The sequence below is a fragment of the Salvelinus sp. IW2-2015 genome, linkage group LG12 (assembly GCF_002910315.2).
Source record: "Salvelinus sp. IW2-2015 linkage group LG12, ASM291031v2, whole genome shotgun sequence".
NCBI lineage: Eukaryota > Metazoa > Chordata > Actinopteri > Salmoniformes > Salmonidae > Salvelinus > Salvelinus sp. IW2-2015.
In genome coordinates this window covers 4,167,447-4,192,550 of record NC_036852.1, presented here as the reverse complement: position 1 = coordinate 4,192,550, position 25,104 = coordinate 4,167,447, and the positions used below count along the sequence as shown (strand labels likewise).

The 25,104-nt window shown below is 41.2% G+C and overlaps 1 protein-coding gene and 1 pseudogene across 1 annotated transcript; one reads left to right on the top strand and one right to left on the bottom strand.

The window, feature by feature from the left end:
- Window positions 1–5,841: 5,841 nt before the first annotated feature.
- On the bottom strand, window positions 5,842–7,727 carry LOC111971142 (complement C1q-like protein 2). The gene is made up of 2 exons (XM_023997935.2): window positions 7,038–7,727; window positions 5,842–6,395 (listed from the first exon to the last, which is right to left on the bottom strand). Exons 1-2 carry the CDS (start codon window positions 7,626–7,628, stop codon window positions 6,216–6,218), a joined length of 771 nt encoding a protein of 256 aa, XP_023853703.1. The 5' UTR covers window positions 7,629–7,727; the 3' UTR covers window positions 5,842–6,215.
- Window positions 7,728–16,799: 9,072 nt separating this feature from the next.
- LOC111971127 (metalloreductase STEAP3-like) lies at window positions 16,800–25,013 on the top strand (annotated as a pseudogene).
- The last annotated feature ends 91 nt before the right edge of the window (window positions 25,014–25,104 follow it).

The following is a 25,104-nucleotide window of genomic DNA, read 5'->3' as shown; positions in this document are numbered from 1 at the left end:
CAACACTGCCTGCAACTCAAGCCTGTCAGACCAAATCACATCAGAGCAAAGAGCCAGACTCGTCCTTTCATCTATCAAGGAGCTTTACCAGACTGCCTGTCACCCTCCAATCTTTCACCCTCATCCAGGAGGGCTCATTCTGGCCCTCCATCTTGTGGCAAATGACACCTACATGCTGTTGTTGATGTCTCAATTGGAGTGAGGGAGAACATTTCTCCCTAATGTTTTGTTTTTAGTGTGTGACTGCAGTTGAGACAAGGTCATCGTAAGGTTTTATAGAGGGAATGTATATGAGTGTTCACAGCATAGGTGGCTTTTTCAGCTGCATTTCCCCTGAGATATCAAGGTGTAGTGTTCTGGCCAAGTCAATTCCCACTGGGCACATAATGGTTGAATCTTATGTTGTTTCCATGTCATGTCAACAGAATTACGTTGAACCAACGTGGAATAGACGTTGCATTAACGTCTGTGCCCAGTGGGTTACCTCTCTCTTGGCCAGTTTATTTGAGTATTTGGTAAGTTGATCTAGTGCCTATCGGCTGGGCTTAGGCCTATAGGCTCAGTGAGCTAACGTGGCCTTGAAAAAATGCCTTTGACCTTTGACCCAGGTTCTTAACCCGGTTTAGCATACTTACAACACTTAAGTAATTCATCTGTTACCTGAATCTTTACATACATCAAATTATTCTGGTCTGGAGATCTTCCACATTATCATCAAACACCCCCTTAACCTAATATTCTCTCCAGACTGTTGTTTTTCCCTCAATCTCAATCCTCTAACTGTTTATGCTTTAACAACAGAAGACAGACAGCTCAGTATCACTGATCTCAAATCTGTCAGGCCGTTTGTGTTTTTCCTCTTGAAAACTTTGTTGATATGCAAAATGAGGACACCTCCCCGTGGCAAATTATGAATCAACAACAGCACTTTTTGAAGAGTTCCGAAATAGAACTCCCTGTGGTCTCTTGTGTCATTAGCACTTCTCTGTTACCTTGTCAGCTGCCTGCCCCCTGGCTTCCACCATAKTTATGAGTGTTTCTGCAAACCGTCAGGCTCTCAGTGTATCTCTGTCCATGACATTACACCAGAACGTTTACATAGGAATGTCTAGCCCACAGCTCTCCCGGAAGGTGTCTGTATAGCTACATACTACGCACCATTTAGATTCGATTGAGTCTTGAAATGTGCCTGTGTGCATGGTGATGTCTTCGGGTGAGTCGATGCAGGGCAGCTCCACTTCCTCCCTTAATTAAGAAGTGATGAGGCGGGGTGATGAGAGGTATCATCACCACACACCACAACACTCTCCAGGGGATGTTCTGTGTGTAATGTGTGTTGGTAGCACTTTGACGCCATTGGTAATGAGTAGGATACATGAAAGGTGGATACATTATAGTCTACATGTAAAAAGGAAATTTGACAAAAGTTTTCAATATCGACTATTGAGTGTATTTGATGAAACCATGCCAGAATGGCTTTTATCAGGGTGGTTATTTTGGGGAAAATAGTAGGGTATGAATTTAGTCATCTTGAACACAGCGAAATAAGTCAACAACTTAGCCAGAGCCATGTTGAACCAGACTGGCTAATATTTGTTTTGCATGATTGCAGTTTAATTGATAGACAGCTGTTTAATCTGCCTGCCTCCAGGTGGAAAGCTGGTGAAATCATCACTTAGAGAAACAACACGGTCAACCTCTTAGGAACTAGGTATGCTGTTGGCTAGACATGGTTCCTCCAAGGACTCTTAATGACTTTTCAGTCAATTCCTATCCATGGGTATGTTCAGCTGGAAGTAAATGTTATGGTACCATCTGAGCTTGACCAATAAGAAATGTACCTTTTTGTTTTGCTATGGTGTGCCCTACTGAACACAACCCAGGTCTACACACATCCACCATCATTCACCTCCCATGATAGATTTCATTTGGATGACTGATACAGAGTTATTTGGGTTTTCGGACATTTATTGATTTCTTGTTTGAAGTCTTTTGATTATTTGTGTGCTTGTTTGACATTTTACTGCACTGTTAGGAGCTAGTAACACAAGCATATCGCTGCACCCGCAATACTCTGCTAAACTGTGTACGCGACCAATAAACTTGGTTAGATTTGATGATACGTCACAATGAACTCATCGTATTAAATTGAAAAGACACACCTTGTTCGGTGCAAATGTACCTTCATTAGTCTCTCTCTCTCTCTCTCTCTCTCTCTCTCTCTCTCTCTCTCTCTCTCTCTCTCTCTCTCTCTTTCCTCCTCTTTAAACACACATCCATCTATCATCCTCTTTAGCCACTGACAGCCCCTGAGKCATATGGGGGCCGTTGTAGAAAGGGAATAAGAGGACCGTACTGCAACAGCGTCTGGGAATATAGATGGACCACAGCAGTCACCTAAAAGTAATAAGCCCTTCAGTAGAGGTCTAATAAGTACAGTAATCTTATTCAGTTCCTACAGATGACAACATATATCTGAGAAGTTGAGAGCTTCAGCTGAAGTCCATTTGTGTACATTATGGAGTAATGTACACGTTTTCACAGCACCAGCAAAACCCTAGTCATAATCTCATGTACACTGAGTGTACAAAACATTAGGAACACCTTCCTAATATTGAGTTGCACACTGTTTTTCCCTCAGAAAAACAGCCCCAATTCATCTGGGCATGGACTCTACAAGGTATTGAAAGCATTCCACAAGGATTTTTTTATTTATTTATTTATTTCAACTTTATTTAACCAGGTAGGCTAGTTGAGAACAAGTTCTCATTTGCAACTGCGACCTGGCCAAGATAAAGCAAGGTAAAACATGGGATGCCGGCCCATGTTGACTCCAATGCTTCCTACGCTTCCCCCAGTTGTGTCAAGTTGGCTGGATGTCCTTCGGGTGGTGGACCATTCTTGATACACACGGGAAAWTGTTGAGCGTGATAAACCCAGCAGCATTGCAGTTCTTGACACACTCAAACCGGTGTGCCTGGCATCTACTACCATACCCAGTTAAAACCACTAAAATCTTTAGTTTTTCCCATTCACCCTCTGAATAGCACACATACACAATCCATGTTTCAATTGTCTCAAGGCTTTCATCTCCTTCCCTTCATCTACACTGTTTGGAGTGAATTTAACAAGTGACATCAATAAGGGATCATAGCTTTCACCTGGATTCAACTAGTCAGTCTATGTCATGGAAAGAGCAGGTGTTCTTAATGTTTTGTACACTCAGTGTAGACTGTATCATGTATATTGTACTGTATCTCCCTCACTTGGACCAGTAGGGAGGCCACCTCAGAACAGAGAAAAACATCAGATGAGAGAAAAKAGGCATATGTGACTCACAGGTTTGTAATGTTTGAATTTATGTGTGAAAAAGCCCCTATGCCCCCATATAGAAAATATACTACAGTTGTTATGGTATAAATACTATAGTATTCACTTTAGTGTTTTTGCAGACGTTACTGTAGAATTCACTCAAGTCTGTAAAAACATACTGTAGTATTTACTGTAGTACTTTAATATTTCCTGAAGTATACGGTAGTATACTGTACTATTTACAGGTAACTAGGTAGGACTCCCATCTGAACAGATAGTTCAAAGCTTCTGCTCTTTTCTATAACCGGTAGGGAACACAATATATGGTCTTTACTTGGCATGTAGGTTTCTTACTTGCACAAATTGCATAATGGGTGAGGGGAATGGGCAGGGTAAATGCTAATTAAATACTGTAGTATTTACTATAGTTTAAAAAAAAAATGTGTTTTTGCTGACATCATTACTGTAGTATTTACTACAGTGTTTTTTTGTGGATGATGCTGTAGTARTTGCTATAGTATTCTACAGTATACTACAACATTCTATAGTAAGTATTACACATAATCGAGGGATACTACAGTGTGTAATATTGTTTTCTACAGTATACTACATTTTACTATATAATTCTATAGTAAGTACTGTAGTATTCTATAGTAAACTGTAGAYTTTTTTTCATGTGAGCCTCTGTGCGTCAATTTATGAGTGCCAATAACCCTTAACTTTACACCAACCTTAKACCTTTACCACATTCCTAACCCCAACCCTAAGCTACAAACGAAATCTAAACAAACCTGCGGCCTCAGGTAGTAGAATGGACATATTATTATCACCATKWTWKWGTGGTGGAAAAAGTACCCAGTTGTCATATTTGAGTAAAAGTATAYATACCACCTTAATAGAAAGTTACTCAAGTAGAAGTGGAAGTCACCCAGTAAAATACTTKTTGAGTAAAAGTCTAAAAGTGTTTCCGAAGAACAGCATCCACGCAATCCGAAGAACACGCAATCCAAAGAACACCATCCCAACCGTGAAGCACGGGGGTGGCAGCATCATGTTGTGAGGGTGCTTTGCTGCAGGAGGGACTGGTGCACTTCACAAAATAGATGGCATCATGAGGKWGGACAATTATGTGGATATATTGAAGCAACGTCTCAAGACATCAGTCAGGAAGTTAAAGCTTGGTCYCAAATGGGTCTTCCAAATGGACAATGACCCCAAGCATACTTCCAAAGTTGTGGCAAAATGGCTTAAGGACAACAAAGTCAAGGTATTGGAATGGCCATCACAAAGCCCTGACCTCAATCCTATAGAAATTTTGTGGGCAGAACTGAAAAAGTGTGTGCGAGCAAGGAGGCCTACAAACCTGACTCTGTTACACCAGCTCTGTCAGGAGGAATGGGCCAAAATTCACCCAACTTTTTGTGGGAAGCTTGTGGAAGGCTACCCGAAACGTTTGACCACAATTTAAAGGCAATGCTACCAAATACTAATTGAGTGTATGTAAACTTCTGACCCACTGGGAATGTGATGAAATAAATAGAAGCTGAAATAAATAATTCTCCCTACTATTATTCTGACATTTCACCTTCTTAAAATAAAGTGGTGATCCTAACTGACCTAAGACAGGGAATTTTTACTAGGATTAAATGTCAGGAATTGTGAAAAACTGAGTTTAAATCTATTTGGCTTAGGTGTATGTAAACTTCCGACTTCAACTGTATATTAAACAAAGCAGATGACACCATTTTCTTGTTTGTAAAATGTATGGATAGCCAGGTGCACACCCCAACACTCAGACATCATTTACAAAAGATGCATTTGTGTTTAGTAAGTCTGCCAGATCAGAGGCAGTAGGGATGACCAGGGATGTTGTCTTGATAAGTTTGTGAGTTGGATAATTTTCCTTTCAAAACCTAATGAGTACTGTTGGATGTCATGGAAAATGTAGGGAGTAAAAACTACCTTATTTTCTTTAGGAATGTAATGAAGTAAAAGTTGSCCAAAATGTAAATAGTAAAGTAAATTACAGATACCCCCAAACTACATAGGTATTACTTTAAAGTATTTTTACTTAAGTACTTTACACCACTGCCTTCTTTGTCAAATAGCCACTAACCTTGTGGAGATTGAGCAAATAAAGATCCTCACCATAAACTAACCCTAAATCTGTGCACTTCTTTTGAAGTGAAGCCGTAAGGAAAACATGAAATGTTTGAAGGAAAATCACACATTTCAGTCTTGACTGATGATAGTATGTATAAGTGAGGAGCACCTTCACTAGTGCTAGTARTGGATGGCAGGTTGTCACTTTAACCTGCAGCGTTGCTCCAMAAGACTCAGCCATGCTGTGGTCCCGTGTTGTTCAGTAGGTAGAACATAGTGCTTGTAACGCCATGGTTGTGGGTTCATTTTCCACGGCGGACCAGTACGAAAATGTATGCAGTCCCWACCTACMGTAACTCGCACTGTAATGTAATAATTTTTTTAACATCCAATGAGACATATTGTAAAATAACATTTATTGGTACATCAGGAAAAAATATAATGCACTGTTGGCCTAGTGACATAAAATAAAACACAACTCTGGACTCTGAATGTACCGAACACATGGGTTATATGATTCTATCTCTGTGCATTTGATCTTAGCAACATTTAGGATATTTCTCCACGTAAGGTGTTCCTATTGAGTAAAACAAACTTCTGAATCAAGTAATCTTACCACATTCAATCAAACGACCTCAACTGCTATATATCCTATTTATCCTATATATTATTGGTAGTTAGAAGACCATTACAAGCACCCTGCTCTTCAAAGGAAATGAGAGAGCGAAATTAAAGATGAAGTTCTATTTGGACCGCATTCGGAGGCAGAGTCATGGGTAGCCTAAAACTTGTCAGGCTATTTAATCTGGATACAAAATGAATCCAGAGAAGGTGCTGTACTTGTTGTTGTTGCCTCCGTGTGCTTTGCCACCGTCCAGTTTGACATAAATCTCATCTCCGGAGTCCAGGTGTAGAACCACGCTGTTACCTGCGTAATCGTAGTTCTGGTCTGCGTCCTGTGCAATAGCACTTGCCCGAACCTGTGTTATGGAAGTGAAACACAAAATAAGTATAATCCTCATGAATTTGATATTTTATAGTTATTTGATTTCGTCTCTTAGTCGTCTCTTATGCTCTTATGGTCAGACAAATTCCTCCACTACCACTTTGTAGATTACATCATATTGTGTCACTTTGGACATTTCGTCAGTTATGGTCAGACAAATTCCTCCACTACCACTTTGTAGATTACATCATATTGTGTCACTTTGGACATTTCGTCAGTTATGGTCAGACAAATTCKTCCACTACCACTTTGTAGAATAGGTTATATTATGTCACTTTGGACACCACAGAAGTGGGAACGAGGGCTTACGACGCTAAACGATCAAGCATTTCTTTACCGTGGTAATATAATGTATAGACTACCCGATTTAACTGAGTTTACCATTGCTAAGCATATGCTAAGGGACTTAAATGTCCTACCATAAAGCCGAAAATTAGCCAAAATTAGCCAAAATTATATAAAGTGAGTGCATAACATTTGTGCGTGTAGTATACGTTTTTCTCCATACCCTTTGGGTTTTTGCATGCATTTATAGTATGTTATAGACATGAATTGTTTTTAAATGAATGAGAATACAATATTTTCGTATATGCTAATTGAATTAAATAATGTTTACCTGTCCGTTTTTGCACAAGTCTGCCCACATGCTTGTCCCGTCGCCTCCTCGCATTAACACGTGGTATGTGAAAAAATAAATTCCGGACACTTGGCAAGTGAACTTGCCATTGGTTGGGTCGTATTGATTTCCCAAGTTTGTGACAACATCGTCGAATTTAAGCACCTCATATCCTTCGTGTGGGTTCTTCAAACCGACATAGAACGCAACCTTTGTTTCACTGAGTGCAGTGTTAACKTCGTCCGTGTCCGTTTCGGTCTTTGCAGTCCCTGACGTTACCGCGGGGTAAACATCTTTCCCGGAATCACCCCTGTCTCCGGGGGGTCCTCTTGGGCCGGGAGGTCCTGGTTCTCCCGGTGGACCTCTTGGTCCCGGTTTCCCAGGTCGCCCTAATTCACCTTTGGAGCCTTGCGCCATTGGCGGCGGCGGGATAGCATTCATGTCCTGCATGAGCTCCATGGCCGTGGCGCTGGCGGGTTTCGAACTGTATGGATCACAGATCATTCGACAGGTGCCCATCATCTCATAGTGAGCCGAAGTCTTGGTACTTTGCACAAGCAGCGGTATTGCTATGATAAGGGCCAACACCATGACGATGCCAATCACAGCGGCCACAAGTCGCTTCCTCTGGAATATCCGAGAAGCAAGCGATAGAAAGTCTGCTGAGCTTGGAGGAGTAATAGTGGAATGTTTGCGTGCGTAATTAGAAGGAAAAAAAACTGACACCAAATATATTTTCTTCCTCAATGCAACTATTCTATTTTGTTTTGTSCATAAGCCTTAGGCAGTCGTGCCAGAGCAGACAGACGAAGGGTATGAATCTTGGCATGGATGGGCGCTCGCTGGTTCTCAGCACTGATTTGGAGCGCTCCTATTCTATTACAGTCCTACGGGGGTCGCTGACGTAACACATGCGGAGTAAAGCCTTTTGCAATTTGGATTAAGATCGAAACAATAATTGGGCAATCTTTATGTATGAATTACTAATCCTCATATTACAGCAAGGAGGATATGGAATTAGAAAGCATTAAACACTTTGATCCCACCATTTATATTTTGAAACACGCAACCCATGTGGTTGTACAGAACATGTCCCCATATAATTAAATAGAACAGAACAGCCATTATTTGCTGAAACGAAAAGCTCTGTGTGCCGGGCAGGAGCTGTCCTTTCAGCACCTCTCCCAATCATTAGGACGCTGAAAATCAACATGAATCAAAACATTTAGCCTATGARCAATGCACTTTTAAAGGAACTTAACAACTTAGTAATTTTGCTGTAGGCCTCTAATATTTGTTTTATTAAATATTAGTTTGTCACCTCCCCTTTGTAACAAATGTCATACCCCACACTATCCAGGTCAACATACATTTACATTCACACATTCTTGTATTCTGTCTTCAATCTCTAACAAAGTGACGGTTTCATGTCTGAAACAAATCGTTTAATCCTTTTGTTCCAGAGCTGGGGTTTAACATCTCACACCCTGTCTCAGCAGCTAAGCAGTCAGCTCAAATTTATTCCCGGTCATTCCTTGTTATTGAGTCTGTCATTATTGGCTACCAATAGATACTGGTAATGCAGACAGACTAAATATTTTCTATGCACGTTCCCATATACTTAAATATAACAGAATAGTAAATGAATGTGTTGCTGTGAGTGTTCTCTTGAGCCCTTTTTTGTCTTGTTGGCTAGGCCTAGGCTACTAGTGGAACATTTGCGGGAAATATTTAGAAACAATCCATCGAGACAAATGTGAGTGACCAAAACTTTACTGTAAAATTGTTTATTGATTTTCAATTATAAACAAACACAAGGAAGTTGCCAAATATTTGACTCAAATGATCAACCCATCCCATGTCAATAGTGGTCGCGTGCAGTGTGAATACTTGCATTATGACTCAAAGTTGTGTTACTACATTTACATAATGAGTTCCAAGAATCTCTGTGAGTTCCAATATGACGATTTTGTGACGTTTTCTAGCCTGTAAATAACCCCGAGCAATCAATGTTCGTTTATTAGTGGCAACGACTTGTTTCTAGAGACTACTACTTGGATCACTCTCTGAAACCGTTAAGGTGTGTTGTTCCGAATGTTGGAGACCTTACCGGAAACTGTACCCGAGATGTTGGATGGTGTGTTGAAGATTGACTAACCATGGATCCAGCAACTATGGATCCATATGATGTGAGTAATCAAACACTTCACTCTGGATCAGGGCGGTAGCAAGTAGCCTATTAGCTCTAGTCCAGGGCGGTAGTGTGCGTACCTCCACGCTATCACCGTAGACCAGTTAGCAAGTACCCAGTGATTTTTGCTGTTGTTGATTTCACTTTGAATTCACCTTGGTTGACAACTTAAGCAAAATTAATTCAAAACTAGATGTTGAAATGATGTCTGTGCCCAGTGGGTTACTTAAGCAATAAGCCCTGAGGGGGTGTGGTATATTGCCAATATACCACAGCTAAAGGCTGCTCTTAACATGATGCAACATGGAGTGCCTGGATACAGGCCGTGGTATATTGGCCATATAACACAAACCCCTGAGGTGCCTTATTGATATTAAACTGGTTACCAATGTAATTAGAGCAGTAAAATACATGATTTGTCATACCTGCAGTATATGGTCTGATATACCACGGCTGTCAGCCAATCAGCATTCAGGGCTCTAAAGTTCTGGCAACATTCAGTTTGGTCCCTGTTTGGTTGTGAGTAACCAAACATTGGGATCAGGAGTTTCTCAAAATATTCCCAACATCAGCTGGTTGGTTCCTTAAAGCTAGAACCCTTAGTTATTGATTAATTAATGACATAAACCCATTTGATTCTTATGTAATATAACTTATACATGCCTCATGATCTTAATTCAATTMTCATACGTACCCCATCAGAACCCAAAATATAAGTTTGTTTTAATCCAATGTGTGTAAACAATATAAATGTAATGGGGGAAAAACACTGTATAACCTTAAAACATGGTTAAAACTGTAATTTTGATATCATGGATGGCCAGCTCCGTCTGAATTTGAGAGTAGTTACATTTCTCCAGGCCCATCCCTCAGTTTTTTACCAAAATAGAGGGCGGCATCTCCGCTTTGTTATTGTTTCAATGAAGGATTCTAGCTTTAAAAGGTCTCAGTATAATGTTTTCCCCAAAACATTCTGAGAACATTAACAGGGATTCAATTTAAACTGTACCTTAGAGCTATTTTGCTTTGATAACAGGTTTTACTCTTTAAAGTTGTTCTCATTTGACTGTCTCCATGTTGATTATGTTGTTAAGGCTGATGCGGATGGGTTTTACAAGGGCGATGATTATGGATATTTCCACTGGAATGGAAAATATGGCCATTGGGGTAAGCATTTCACACCTGTGTTAGGACTTGGTTTAATCATTTTATTACCATTCCTTTATGGAAATGAGAGGATCAAGCTTCTGCTCTTATTCTTTTTACAGAGAGGTGGACCCTAAAAAACAATGAGTACATCTATGAGTATGCGTACAAGTATGAGAACGAGAACGACTACTACAACCACCAGGATCAACCTGGTCAAGGGGCCAACTGGGAAAAAGAGGCTGGTTCTTCTCAGATTGTTGATGCTCCTGCCCATCTCCCCCTCCCTACTTCCTCTGATCTCCCTCAGCAGAGCCCACAGGAGCAGCGTGGAGTCCTCACAGCATTCCCTGGTCCTCTTGCAAAGTAAGTACTTTGTTCGTTAACACAGCAATGACATCTGCACAGCTACACTGTCCACCAGATACATTCATGTTGGAATTTGGAGTGCTATGATTACACTGAAGTTGATTGAGATATTGGACTAATGTAATGGAGTTTCAGATTACCTGTATTACCCAGAGTACCTAGATTGTGTTCAGATCTGAAATGTAAAGACTGTTTTGTATCCACGGCGTGAAGCCTCCTTCAACCCATTCTAAACAACCTGGTGTGTTTCCTCTCATGTAGCATTGGGACTCTTGAGAAGATGATTGAGGTTGCATGGCAGAAGTGTCAGGAGTATCAATCTATGTTCTTCATGTGGTACTTTGTTACCCTGTTGTGCACACAGAGTAGGGCACAGGTACGTTTCTTCTTTGGATGAGAGAGCATGAGTTAGGATGGATGATGAGGGAGAGGATGATTATTATGGTTTGCATTTTCATAAGTAAGCAAACAGGTCTGTTTTAGGCCTTGCGTCAATTACATTGTAATTGATTTGCGTTGTTTCTGGACTAACCTTCTGTTTTTCTATTGCTACATATAGCCCATCTTTCCTCCAGTGAAACCAATTGTGGTCGAGCGTCCCATCTCTCCACCAGTGGAGCCCATCGTGGTCGAGAGTCCCATCTCTCCACCAGTGGAGCCCATCGTGGTCGAGAGTCCCATCTCTCCACCAGTTGAGCCCATCGTGGTTGAACTGCCCATCTTTCCACCAGTGAAGCCTGTTGTGGTTGAGCTGCCCATCTTTCCACCAGTGAAGCACGTCATGTTTGAGCTGCCGATCGCTCCAGTGGAAGCTGAGTCACTTCAGAGATTTGAGGTAGGCTACTCACTCCAAACTGTCCCTTTTAATTTGTAAATCATGGTCCTAGTTTAACTGCAATCAGAAATTCACACATTTACAAWTTWTTTTTTTTWWACTTTTGCTTATTTAGTAAATCTTTTCTTGACTCTTATTTTCTTAAAACTTCATTGTTGGTTAAGGGCTTGTGAGTATGAATTTCCCGGTAAGGTCTACACTTGTGTATTCAGAGCATGTGACGAATACAATTTGATTTATTTTGATTTGTTTATGTCCTTTCCCAGTATGTCCTACAACCGCGGAAAAATAAACCACTGAAGGGTCTGACAGAGCGACATAAAAAAAAGTAAGAAAGACAAGAAAACTTCAGTTCCAAAGGGCAGAACTACTCCACCTCCTTCCTGCCTTTCGGATTTTTCCCCTCCACCACAGGGATGTCAAGGGGCACAGGATTGTTTTGATTCACCTCCACCACAGGGTTGCCAAATGGCCCAAAATGGAGTTAACCCATATTCAATGAGAGCAGGTGATTATGCTTTAGCTAGCTCACATTTCACAGAGAGATAGAGCGATTTCAGCTAGTCATTTACCTTATATAACGCTGATTTCCATTAGTAACAGGTGCTCCAATGAGCAAATATCCAGGTTATCCATGTACAACTACCAAAGCTGGGCCTGGAATATCAGACGCTGCCCTGGCTCACATGCTCATACCTCTCTCACCGATGTTGGTGCCGGAAGGTAAATGCCCGTTTGAACAGTAAATATCCTCTCTACTCTTGTAACAAGCCTGATTGGGCTGGTGAGCAAAATAATGTTCACCATTGACTATTCTAAATCCTAAATGGGTACTGGCTTCAATCAAAACATTTTTGGTAGCACATGATTTACGTTTAGTTTAACAATTTATTATTAAGGCTCTCCTGAATTGTGTTCAGATGATGGTGGATGGGACTCTGCTGGGGATCACATGTCCACCCCTGGGACTCCCTTCTACATGGGTTGACTCTTCCACTGGACCTTTTAAGCCCTTTAAAAGGTACTACATGACTTAATCCAGCTCACCTTTTTGACACAACAATCCAAATGAATCTATTTCAGTAAATGTAATTCCAGAGGTTGATATACTGTCAGTGCACCTTTTCAACAGTAAAGTATGTTTGTGGTAAGTGATGTCACAGACTTTCTCTTTCTCCCATAAGCTATTTTGCCCGAAGAAAAGGACGCAGTGGAGCATAGCATTTTTCTTTTGAAAATAAACTCAAGCATACCCCACTTGGTCTTAAAATACTTATAATAAAATCCAATGAGACCAAGCTTATTCCTTATTCCTTTGCTTATTCCTGTTATTTATTCATTGTAACTACAGTAGATTTTAACCTAGCAATCCCACACTATCAGTCCATTGGATACCAAATGTACCAAAATTATGTGTGAAACAGTAGCCAGTTTAGATGTATGTATTGCTGTGACATTGGTAGGTTTTTCTAAGAGGAATAAACCCACACAAATAAGGTGATGGACATGTGGGCTATGTAATCAAGATTACATTGCCCACATAGTTGATGTCCTGCTTTTCCCACCATTGCAAGTGAAAAAAATAATCTCTATCAGACACGAAAAGAGTGATTCAACCCAACACTATCAGAATCCCATTGTTCATAGARTAACAAGTGGAGGACATGAACTGATGCTGGCTGCTGGCACGCTGTCAGATCTAGACATATCCCTTAGGATGTGGGTGGACTTGAGCTATAATTTCATCAGCAACAGGCCTGGCTATCTCAAAGACAGATTCAATCTCATGTTATCACTTTAGCTGTCTGATTATCTCTATAATCTCGATAATCCAAAATAATATAGTAACAGGTCACTGAGAACATACACACAAAGAGATTAGTGGTCATCAAAGTATGTAGGTTTGTATTAGTCATTTCAAGTCAAGATGAAACAGTTCTTCAAAGAGAAGGACAACATGACATGGTTTACCCACATCTGAGTAACTGCATAACTAAGTTTCTGAGTGGCCAAAGAWAAGGCAAGCTGTTGTGTTCGAAAAGGAAACTCCGGTACACTGGTTCTTATACGATCCACAATGTGTATAATGGATCTCAAAACTCCCCTCTGTTTTCTATATATAACATACATTACATTTCAACCAATCAAAGAAATACACCACTCACAAAAGAATACAAGTCAAATCTATGAACTTTTATCTGATTGTGTAGATCTTGAAGAAAAACGAGTGTAAGGATAAATTTTAAATTAAGTTGGACCTGTTTCATTTGGCACAAGTGAAACCGAACTCTCTCTGTGCTCCATCCAGTTCAGTATAAACACATTTGTTTCCATCAACAAAGGATAAATGCTTACTACCTCATTACTCACATGGCTGCTGATGTGACCTTTCCCAGGGATTTGAACAATATACCTTCAGGAGATAACAAAACAAGGGAAAGAGGGAGGGAGGCAGGGCGCACCACTATCCATGCTATGGAGGTCATTGCAATGAACGACCGCTGCCCTGAGGTAGAGTCATAGGATACAATTTCCCTAATCACACAACTTGTTAGGAGGATGCTATGTTTTCAGAGGCCAATGGAGGAAGAGGACTCAATCAAATGTCACATAGCCCAGTACAGTATATCCAACCTTAGTTAGGAACATGCAGACTGATATAGGGTACAATGCAGTAGATTTTTTGAAATCATGTGATTCAAATGAGCAATGCCCATTGAAATATCATCAGCAAAATCCCAGGTAAACACAAAATTTGACGTTGATCTGCGCCGCTCTCTGTGTACGTGTCCAATTTTCAAGCACCAAAGTGTTCCATTGTCAATACGTTGACCATGAGTTGCTACTGCTGGCTATACATGTCTGCTCCCAGGCTCCAACTCTAGCCTGACCCAGTTCTCCAGCCCAGTCTGCGTTATCTGATGCAGTGAGACTGACTCACAGACTCATGGTCCCCTGGGCTGCATTAGTGCCCACTGCCCGTCTCATAATGACAACACGTCCTCAGTTTGGGAGACAGATTTGGGCAGTAGTTGACGTGGTGCCAGTGGATGACTTGGTGCCAGTGGATGACTTGGTGCCAGTGGATGACTTGGTGCCAGTGGATGACGTGAAGGAAGGTTTTTAGACTTGGCTGGATCTCTGTTGACCTTTGACCCTAAAGGTCACAGAGTGACCGGTAGTCCCTTGTTCTGTTACAAATCAAGTCTTTACATTATACACTTAAAACATGTTGTAGAAGAGAAATAACTTAGCCCCTCACTGTAAGTAAACTGAATGTGGCAATGGTTCTCTGCTGCTGGTAGGCAAATGCAGTCTTACAGCTGTTGGCGTGAAGGGAAATCTTACATGTTAAAATAGACTGAAACATAGGTTAATGTATATGAAATATGTATACAATCTACATGAAAAAACATTGGCCCTGTATCAAAGACAGTCACTTATTTCCAATAAATCACATTAAATGATCTGTGATTTATAGATTACAAGATGGATTAGTGTGATATTACACTCAAAATCAGTCGGACGAGTCAAAGGCTGCCGATGGTCATATATTTCTGTGATTCTGTGATCAAGGCTGAGGCTTTCCACAGAAATCCCAGCTTTACGCGCTCATCTCGTCCGATGGAGCCGGGAAGGTTACAGTAATGCCGCAGAGCAGCCAGGGCTTGGGAGCAAGTCAGGCGGGGAAATGGTTCGGACATGCCTGGCATCCAACATGAGCCCAGATAGAGCTGTCGGCTGAGATGAAAGTTAACCACGAACACTGATGCCATAACGGATCTCGGAGTGTAAAGTCAGAGTTTAAAATGGCCTTAAATGCTGCAGCAATATATGGCGATGGCTGACAGAAATGTCTTCTTCTTATGAAATGGAACGGACCGCTACAGTCGTTGGTTAATTGCCTTTAGTCTACTTACATTATGTAAGTATGTAGCCCTATGTACTGTAGCCTTTTATCAAGCAGCCTTGAATCTCCTAAATCTGGATAGAGACAAAACCTTGTCATATCTCACTCTCACTAGATTGCTTATCATTTCATAGGAGTGGCATGGCAATGGAGTCACATAACATTTAGATGTAGCCTACTCATGTCAAAACATATTGCACAATCAATGCCACATGACTTTCCAAAATTAGATTACAATATCTCCATCATAGGTCATAGGTCAAATGTGTTCATCAATTATCATCAATAACCATAATTTACAAATGGATAGAAAATGGACAAATGTAGGTTATGTGAGTAGAGAGACAGATGAAACCATGTAAGCCTGAAGGAAACATTTAACCTTCTACAGCTGGCAAAGCTTACTTTTAGTGGGCCAATGTTTTTAATTTACAGTAAATCCCAGCGTTTAAGATCCCCATTGAAAATAAAGTTGTGATACAGCAAGCCAAACATCCAATGTAAAATGAATGCACCACAGAGAACATCTTGAAAGAAAAATCCTAAATACCCATAGACACTGCAATCAATTTACATACGAGTCAGAGCTTTTCGAACCATGTTAATTATGGGTTGACTACTGTCTTCTTGATAGGAATAACGTATACTGTAGCTACGGTTAACTTAATGCCCAGTTCTAGCCTACTGTAGGCCAACTCTCATGTCATTTTGGGGAAGAACTTATCTTCTTCACACAGGAGGCGGGAAAGAAGTTATGAGCACAAGACAAAAATACACAGACGTCATGATAGGTGAGCCAAACAACATGATTTCAAAAATAATTTGTTTCTACTGTTTTGGTGTAGCTAGTTAGTTAAATTATACATAAGACATTTTTAGAAGTTGACCAATTTTGTCGAAAAGAGTTGGTACTTCCATGTTCTGTATTTTTGGGCAGTTAGCTAGGCGTTCAACCAAGCAAGGACAGGTAGGTAGCCTGCACAGCTAGCTAACGTTAGCTCTCCTTTGAGTAGGAGTAACGTAAGCTAGCTAGAGTATCAATATGCGCAGCCATGGCTTCAATACCTCAATGGCTAAGTATTGAAGCCAGTACACCTGCAAGAGGTGTGCACAAATGAAGGATGTCTAGCTAGTAACTTCAGTAACATGTAGTAGTAGGTTCGTTAGCAAGTTGACTCAAGTAGTACATCAGTGTTAATTTGTGTCAATAACACAGTCTTCTTTACATTGAATGCTGCACAGACATAATTGTCTATTGATAGACATTTTCCAATGTTAGCGACTTTTTGTTTTTTTTCAGCTCAGGACAGGATGCCCCAGGAGATGGAGAAGCCTCTGCACAGACATAATTGTCTACTGATAGACATTTTCCGACGTTAGCGACTTTTCCAGCTCAGGACAGGATGCCCCAGGAGGAGATGGAGAAGCCTCTTATACTTGGTGGTGCTAGCCCCAGACACCTCAAAACCTCCATGTCCGATCCAGGTACCCCCTTGGTTGGCATCCTGGGCACAGGTGACTTCTCCCGCTCCTTAGCCACCAGGCTGGTAGCCTCCGGGTACTGGGTGGTGGTGGGCAGCTGCAACCCAGGCGCTGTGCCTCACTCTTTCCCGCGGAGGGTGAAGTGACCACCCAGCACCAGACTGCCACCCAGGCCGACCTGGTGTTCGTGGCCCTCTTCCCCGAGCACTACTCCACCCTAGCTGGACTGAGGGAGCCGCTAGTGGGGAAGACGCTGGTGGATGTTAGTACTGGTACTAAGATCAACAGTGATAAGCAGTCATTTGCGGAGCAGCTGGTCAATATTTTCCCAGAGAGCAGTGTGGTGAAGGGCTTCAATGTGATCTCGGCCTGGAGCCTGCAGAAGGGGCCAAGGGACGGCAGCAGACAGGTAAAGCCTAGGTCATCTGCACACACAAGTGCCAGAGAAGAGACATTACTACTCTGAATGACATTTGATATACCGGTATTGATGCAGGGAACGGTTTTGGTTTTTACTTTATCGGTATTTGAATGTTTGGTTTGTTAAATGTGATACGCCATGTGTAGTGTCAATTTTGATAGTTTCCTATGCTACTTGAGCCATCTCTCTCCGTGCCACTTTCCACACAGCGCTAGTCACGCAATAAGCGCATTTGATGTTCCTCAACCACGAGACACTTGCGTTCAGTCTGCATGGTCAATGCAGCACATGGAACAATATTGATGACTACAGTGCTGTTTTCACTTTGTTTCTTAATATAAATCCACTAGTGTAATATCATGACACTATTTGTTTGTTTTTTTACATCAGCAAACAGCTAGTTTGTCTTTTTCTTAGGAAGTTGCCCTAAATCTTGAAAGACGCTAATTGTTAGCCGCTAATAGCTAGCTAATACATGTACTGAGTAAGAGCAAACGTAGCTAGCTAATACAGCTTGATAATACCAGTAATGGTGTAGACCAACACCAGTATGTTGTTTGTGCAATAGTATCTTCTAAATCAAAGAGGAATATGCAAAGCAAGAATATGTTAGCTACATGAAGTAGCTAAGTGAAAACATGCTATGTTGCCAAAGCTTATAGTGTCCCCTAGGAAACACCTAACAACACTTTTGTTCCTWCCCTGTCACAATAACTCCTCCCTGGCATTTTAATTCGTTGTCATCTCAAACAACACTGTATTTAAAGTGCCCACTATTATATTCTAACTATAGAATTAGAATAGTCTTTATATTTCCATGTTTCAACAGTTTTGCTCTAATTTGCAAGTCAAATCGCAATTGCAACATTTGGTTAAAAATAAGTCCCAATATTATTTGCCCATATCATTCAGCCCTACATGGCAGTGTGGAKATTCTCAATTGAGCAGTGGTGTAAAAATACTTCTTAAGTCGTTTGTTTTGTTGGTATCTGTACTTTAATATTTTTATATTGACAACTTTTACTAACTACATTCCTAAAGAAAATACTGTACTTTTTGCTCCATACATTTTCCCTGACACCTAAAAGTACTTGTTACATTTTGAATGCTTAGCAGGACAGGAAAATGGGCCAACTCACACACTTGTCAAGAGAACATCCCTGGTCGTCTACTGCCTCTGACCTGGAGGACTCACTAAACACAAATGCTTTGTTGGTAAATTAGGTCTCTTGGAGAGTGCCCCTGGCTATCTGTAAATACATTTAAAAAAACAAAATGGTGCCATCTGGTTTGCATAATATAAGGAATTTGAAATTATTTATACTTTTGATACATACAGTTGAAGTTGGAAGTTTACAGACACCTTAGCCAAATACATTGAAACTCAGTTTAACAATTCCTGACATTTAATCAGAGTAAAAATTCCCTGTCTAAGGTGAGTTAGGATCACCACTTTTATTTTAAGAATCTCAAATGTCAGAATAATAGTAGAGACTTTTTAAAATTGTTTAACTTGTTTAACTTGGGTCAAATGTTTCAGTTAGCCTTCCACAAGCTTCCCACAATAAGTTGGGTGAATTTTGTCCCATTCCTCCTGACAGAGCTTATGTAACTGAGTCAGGTTTGGAGGTCTCCTTGCTCGCACACACTTTTTCAGTTCTGCCCACAAATGTTCTATAGGATTGGGGTCAGGGCTTTGTGATGGCCACTCCAATAATTTGACTTTGTTGTCCTTAAGCCATTTTGCCACAACTTTGGAAGTATGCTTGGGGTCGTTGTCCATTTGGAAGATGCATTTGCAACCAAGCTTTAACTTCCTGACTGATGTCTTGAGATGTTGCTTCAATATATCCACATAATTGTCCATCCTCATGATGCCATCTATTTTGTGAAGTGCACCAGACCCTCCTGCAGCAAAGCACCCCCACAACATGATGCTGCCACCCCCATGCTTCACGGTTTGGATTGTGTTCTTCGGCTTGCAAGCCAGTTATATTTTTGTTTCATCAGACCAGAGGACATTTCTCCAAAAAGTACGATCTTTGTCCCCATGTGCAGTTGCAAACCGTAGTCTGGCTTTTTTATGGCGGTTTTGGAGCAGTGGCTTCTTCCTTGCTGAGCCGCCTTTCAGGATATGTCGATATAGGACTTGTTTTACTGTGGATATAGATAGTTTTGTACCCGTTTTCTCCAGCATCTTCACTAGGTCCTTTGCTGTTGTTCTGGGATTGAGAACCAAAGTACGTTCATCTCTAGGAGACAGAACACGTCTTCTTCCTGACCGGTATGATTGCTGCGTGGTCCCATGGTGTTTATACTTGCGTACTATTGTTTGTACAGATGAACGGGGTACCTTCAGGCGTTTGGAAATTGCTCCCAAGGTCTTGGCTGATTTCTTTCATTTTTCCCATGATGTCAAGCAGAGTCACTGAGTTTGAAGGTAGGCCTTGAAATACATCCACAGGTACACCTCCAATTGACTCAAATTATGTCAGTTAGCCTATCAGAAGCTTCTAAAGCCATGACATCATTTTCTGGAATTTTCCAAGCTGTTTAAAGGCACAGTCAACTTAGTGTATGTAAACTTCTGACCCACTGGAATTGTGATACACTGAGTTATAAGTGAAATAATCTGTCTGTAAACAATTGTTGGAAAAATTACTTGTGTCATGCACAAAGTAGACCGACTTGCCAAAACTATAGTTTATTAACAAGAAATGTGTGGAGTGGTTGAAAAACAATTTTTAATGACTCCAACTTCAACTGTAAGTACATTTTATGAATTACATTTACTTTTTATACTTAAATATTTAAAACCAAATACTTTTAGAATTTTTCTCAAGGAGTATTTTACTGGGCGACTTTTACTTTTTACTTGAGGCATTTTCTATTAACGTATCTTTACTTTTACTCAAGTATGACAATTGGGTCCTTTTTCCACCACTATAATTGAGTGCAGGAAATGCAGAAATGATGCTGAAATGTGTTTTGGTTGAAGTTGACTTGAACAGTATAAAACAATCAGAAGTCACTTAGAATGTATATGTTGCCACTCTAGGATCACTCACTACTCATAAAGCAAATGTAGAACTTTTATTATTCAAAAACTAAAAATATCGTCCAATTTAAAAAAAATACTGTGATAGAATATTTTGGCCATATTGCCTAGCRCTACTGTTTTATCGTTTTTTGCTCTAAACCGGACAATGTCCACAGTTTATGTCATGTTACATGTTTCACACATTCTCGAGTTGCAACCATATTATCACAGGTGTTGGTCATACGGTGTTAATGTAGCTAAACTATGTGATGTAGGCTATTGGTAAAGTATTGTGTCTCTTCAGTTGGGTTCTCCTTGGTGAAGATTCCCTTCCCTGACACTCTTCTGTGACACTCGCTTCTTTACTATCCAGGTGCTGATTTGCAGTGACAGCAGTAGGGCCAAGAGCGCTGTACTCTAGATCTGCCACAGTCTTGGCTTCATCCCTGTTGACATGGGCCGCCTCTCCTCTGCCCAGGAGATAGAGAACACTCCCCTGTACCTCTTCCCCTCGTGGCGCGTCCCATGTCTCTCCACCCTCGGCCTCTTCCTCCTCTTCTACGCCTACAACTTCCTTCGTGACGTCGTCCACCCGTACGCCACGGCGGGGAAGAGCACATTCTACAAAATTCCGGTGGAGGTGGTAAACGTGACACTCCCCCCTCTGTGGCCTTGGTGACCCTGGCTCTGGTCTACCTGCCTGGTCTCGTGGCTGCCTTCCTGCAGCTGTCGTGGGGCACCAAGTACAGGCTTTTCCCCAACTGGTTGGATCGCTGGCTGCAGCAGCGGAAGCAGTTGGGCCTCTGTGCTTTTCTCTGCGCAGCACTGCACGCCGTCTATAGCCTGCGTTTGCCCATGCTCAGGTCTGCTCGCTACAATCTGCTCAACGCTGCCTTCAAACAGGTGAGAAAAGCATCAGTACACTATTTATACATAGTTTAGCCTACATACTATTAATMAATTAGTATTGAATTGTAAATGTATAGGTCTAAAGCATTAAAAACAAGTCATCAGCATTTAGAACGTTTTCAATATGGTAAAACATTTGTCATGGCTTATTCATGGTGTAACCACCTGACATCACAGTAAGCAACAATGTGTGTTTACTGTGCAGGTGAAGGTAGGCCAGGAGGACTCATGGGTAGAGGATGTGGCTGTATCTGTCTATAGGCATCCTGGGCCTTCTCTCTCTGCTGGCTATCTCCTCACTGCCCACCGTGGGTAACTCGCTCAACTGGAGGGAGTTCAGCTTTGTACAGGTCAGCACATTTGCACTGACACCTTTTCTGTGTACATGAGCAGTAGTTCAATGAAGCAGTCAAAGACTGGCAAAACACATTTATATTTGTAGCCTACTGTAGAAAGACAACCTCTGAGCTGAGCTGTATGTGTCAACTCTTCTCCTCGCATGCCGCGGAATTCATAAAGGGGGATGGTTCCATTTCCCAGGGATTTGTCCTTCTTTGGAGCGTTTAGAACTTTCCCTTCATATGTATGCTAAGCTGATCCAGTCGGTGCCAGATTAGTCACATGCTGCTAGTCCGTGTGATAAAAGGCCTGGGTTCTGCTTGGCCTGTCTGCCTACAGCCCGGAGCCGCAGTAAAACATTTGAGCATTATTCTCCATCAAGATTACAATCCTGCAGTCCCTTAAGCGTACAGCCAGACAGACATAGTGTAGCGAGTTCAGTCCGGCTGATTCGTAGTGCGGACGACAGACGGACATTGCTTTAAGTGAGTTAGGCTGGTATTAGGAACTGTTAACTCGCACTGACTCTTAACAGAGCCTTGTATCTCATTTTACCAATAATTATACATTTTAGTATTTTAAGTAATAAACATGTAAACTGAACAAAAATATGAACGCAATCATTTCATAGATTTTACTGAGTTAGTTCTTATAAGGAAATCAGTCAATTGAAATAAATTCATTAGGCKCTAATCTATGGATTTCACATGACGGTGCAGCCATGTGTGGACRTTAGAGGGCATAGGCCCACCCACTTAGCAGCCAGGCCCACCCATTGGGGAGCCAGGCCCAGCCAATCAGAATGAATTTTTCTCCACAAAAGGACTTTATTACAGACATATATACTCCCCAGCACCCCCCTGTGTTGTGTGACAAACCTGCACGTTTTAAAGTGGCCTTTTATTGTTCCCAGCACAAGGTGAACCTGTGTGATGATCATGCGGTTTAATCAGCTACTTGATTTGCCACACCTGTCAGGTGGATGGATTATCTTGGCAAAGGAGAAATGCTCACTAACAGGGATGTAAACAAATTTGTGCACAACATTTGAGAGAAATACACTTTTTTTGTGTATGGATTTTTTAAATTTCAGCTCAGGACCAACATGTTGCGTTTTATATTTTTGTTCCGTGTATATTTAGGGATGCGGATGAAATGGGTGAGTCACGACTGAACCTTCCCACCTGTCAAGAGTAATTATAATTCAGCTGCTCTCTGTAGTGCCCTGTACTGTGCTAATAATTAGAGGGAACACACACACACGGACACAGACACACACACACACACACACACACACACGCTGACTACAGGGGCTCATTAAGGACAAATGTTGAGCTTGTAGGTCATACTGTTCCCTTGGGCCTCTTTACTACACTCGTGCTTCCACGATGAGCTAATATGCTGCACATATAATATACCACTCAAATCACCACTTCCTTTCACCTCACTAAGATGTTGAGTTATTAAAAGGTTATGTAGAAAGTTCAAAGGTCAACAATCAGCTCCCAGGTGTTCTGTACATCTGGGTAGGCCAACTTCGTTTGCATGTAGTCTTTCATAAAAGGGTTTGATTGGGTATGTATGGAGTATTGGGGGGTTTATAATAAGTTCAAGAGTTTAAGTGTATTTTTWAAAAGTTTTAATGTAAAATGGGCCATCACCACCAGATCTCACAACCTGACATTGTATTGAATAAAAAAAGCTCGATTTCAAAACAAATTAACTTATAGTGAGTACATCTGAAGGTGGCTATCACCCAGATTCAGTTCAATTCAAATAAGTTAATTATCATGGTCCTCTGTCTCTCTCCCCTCCAGTCCAGACTGGGCTACATGGCCCTGTTGATGGCCACCCTCCACACGCTGACCTACGGCTGGGACCTGGAGCAGTATCGCTTCTACCTCCCTCCCACCTTCCTGCTGGTCCTGCCGCTGGCTGTGCTGCTGGGGAGGCGACTCTGTCCCTGCCGTGCGTGGCTCTCCGGCTGAGTCGTATCAGGAGGGGTTGGGAGAAGAGCCGAGCCATCCGGTTCACACTGCCTGAGGACGAGTGTAACGGGCCATCACAGGAGGACATCAGTAATGTTTGAGAGAGATGCTTGGTTTAGTCTTACATGAAGGATTGAATGAAGGAAGCATGGAAGACACACACACACACACACACACACACACACACACACAGGCAAGTAGAGATGGGAGAGAAGTACTGACTGTCATATTAAGGGATGTAATATCACCAGCCTTATGCATCAAAAGCAGTTTAGGGATTTCAATGGCCTTTGTTTTACTAGTGAACATGCTACTTGATTGGATGACATGTCATCTATAGCACTACCATTTACCTTGTTATATTTCTCAAGAGAAATGAACTATGGTTCTATTGCTCACTAAGCCTCCGGCACATGATGCATTTTGGATGGATGCATGTACAGTGATGCATTTTGGAGATGACTATTGTAGTGCTGCTTTAAATTTGCTGCCTCTACTCCCTTTAACTAAATTGGAAACCAGACATTGTCATTGTCTTCCTACTTGTTTCTTAGCCAGTCAGATACTGGGCCTCCAATGCTATTTGGTTTAAAAAAAAATATATATACAACATTTGTACTGTCAGGCTTTCACTTCAACGTGAGCGAAGCCTGGGCATCCGACACTGTACTTGTAGTGCTGTTAGATGCCTCAGCTCTGTCTGCCCTGCTCGCGGCTGAATCTGGCTCAGCTGTCAGATTTGCCTGCCCTGACACTAAGGTCAGTCAGAGCCAAAATGTTGCACCTCACAGCAATGTCATCGGTTGTTCGGGGGTGTCATGCCAACTTCTGCTGTGTAATCACTTCTTACTACTCGGAGACGTGTTAAGAAAATAGACCTTTCTATTTTTTGCCTTAGACTATTTTTGCATTGTTTTAATGTGTCATTGAATGCACTATAATGTTTATACTTTACCTGGTCAGAGTCTTTCAAAGATCAAATGTGTGCCAAAGATTGTGAAAATATATTGTCAAAGATTGTAGAAATGTACTATCAAGGACCATATCGTTGCAGGCACTAAACCGTCGAGGATGGCTCATGTTGTGTTTGTGTTGAAGTTACACTGTTATGTAGGTATAATTTAAATATGATGCCATTGTATAAAATMTACTAATTTTATTGAACAATCAAACTAACCTGTTGTCATGGTGACTCAACATGTGAAATTGTAAGAGCTATTTTATATTCTCTGACTTACATTTTTTTCTTGTATCACTTGTATGGTTCTGTTAAATTCAATAAGCTCCATAGGTTTATTCACAAAATGAAATCCAAGACGTGTATTTTGATAGTGCTTATCGGCAGAATAAACATACTATTTTCCACAATTTACCCATTCTTTGTTATGCAGAAGTTCATGAATGTATTTAATTTCCTCTCACTATCCTTACTGACCT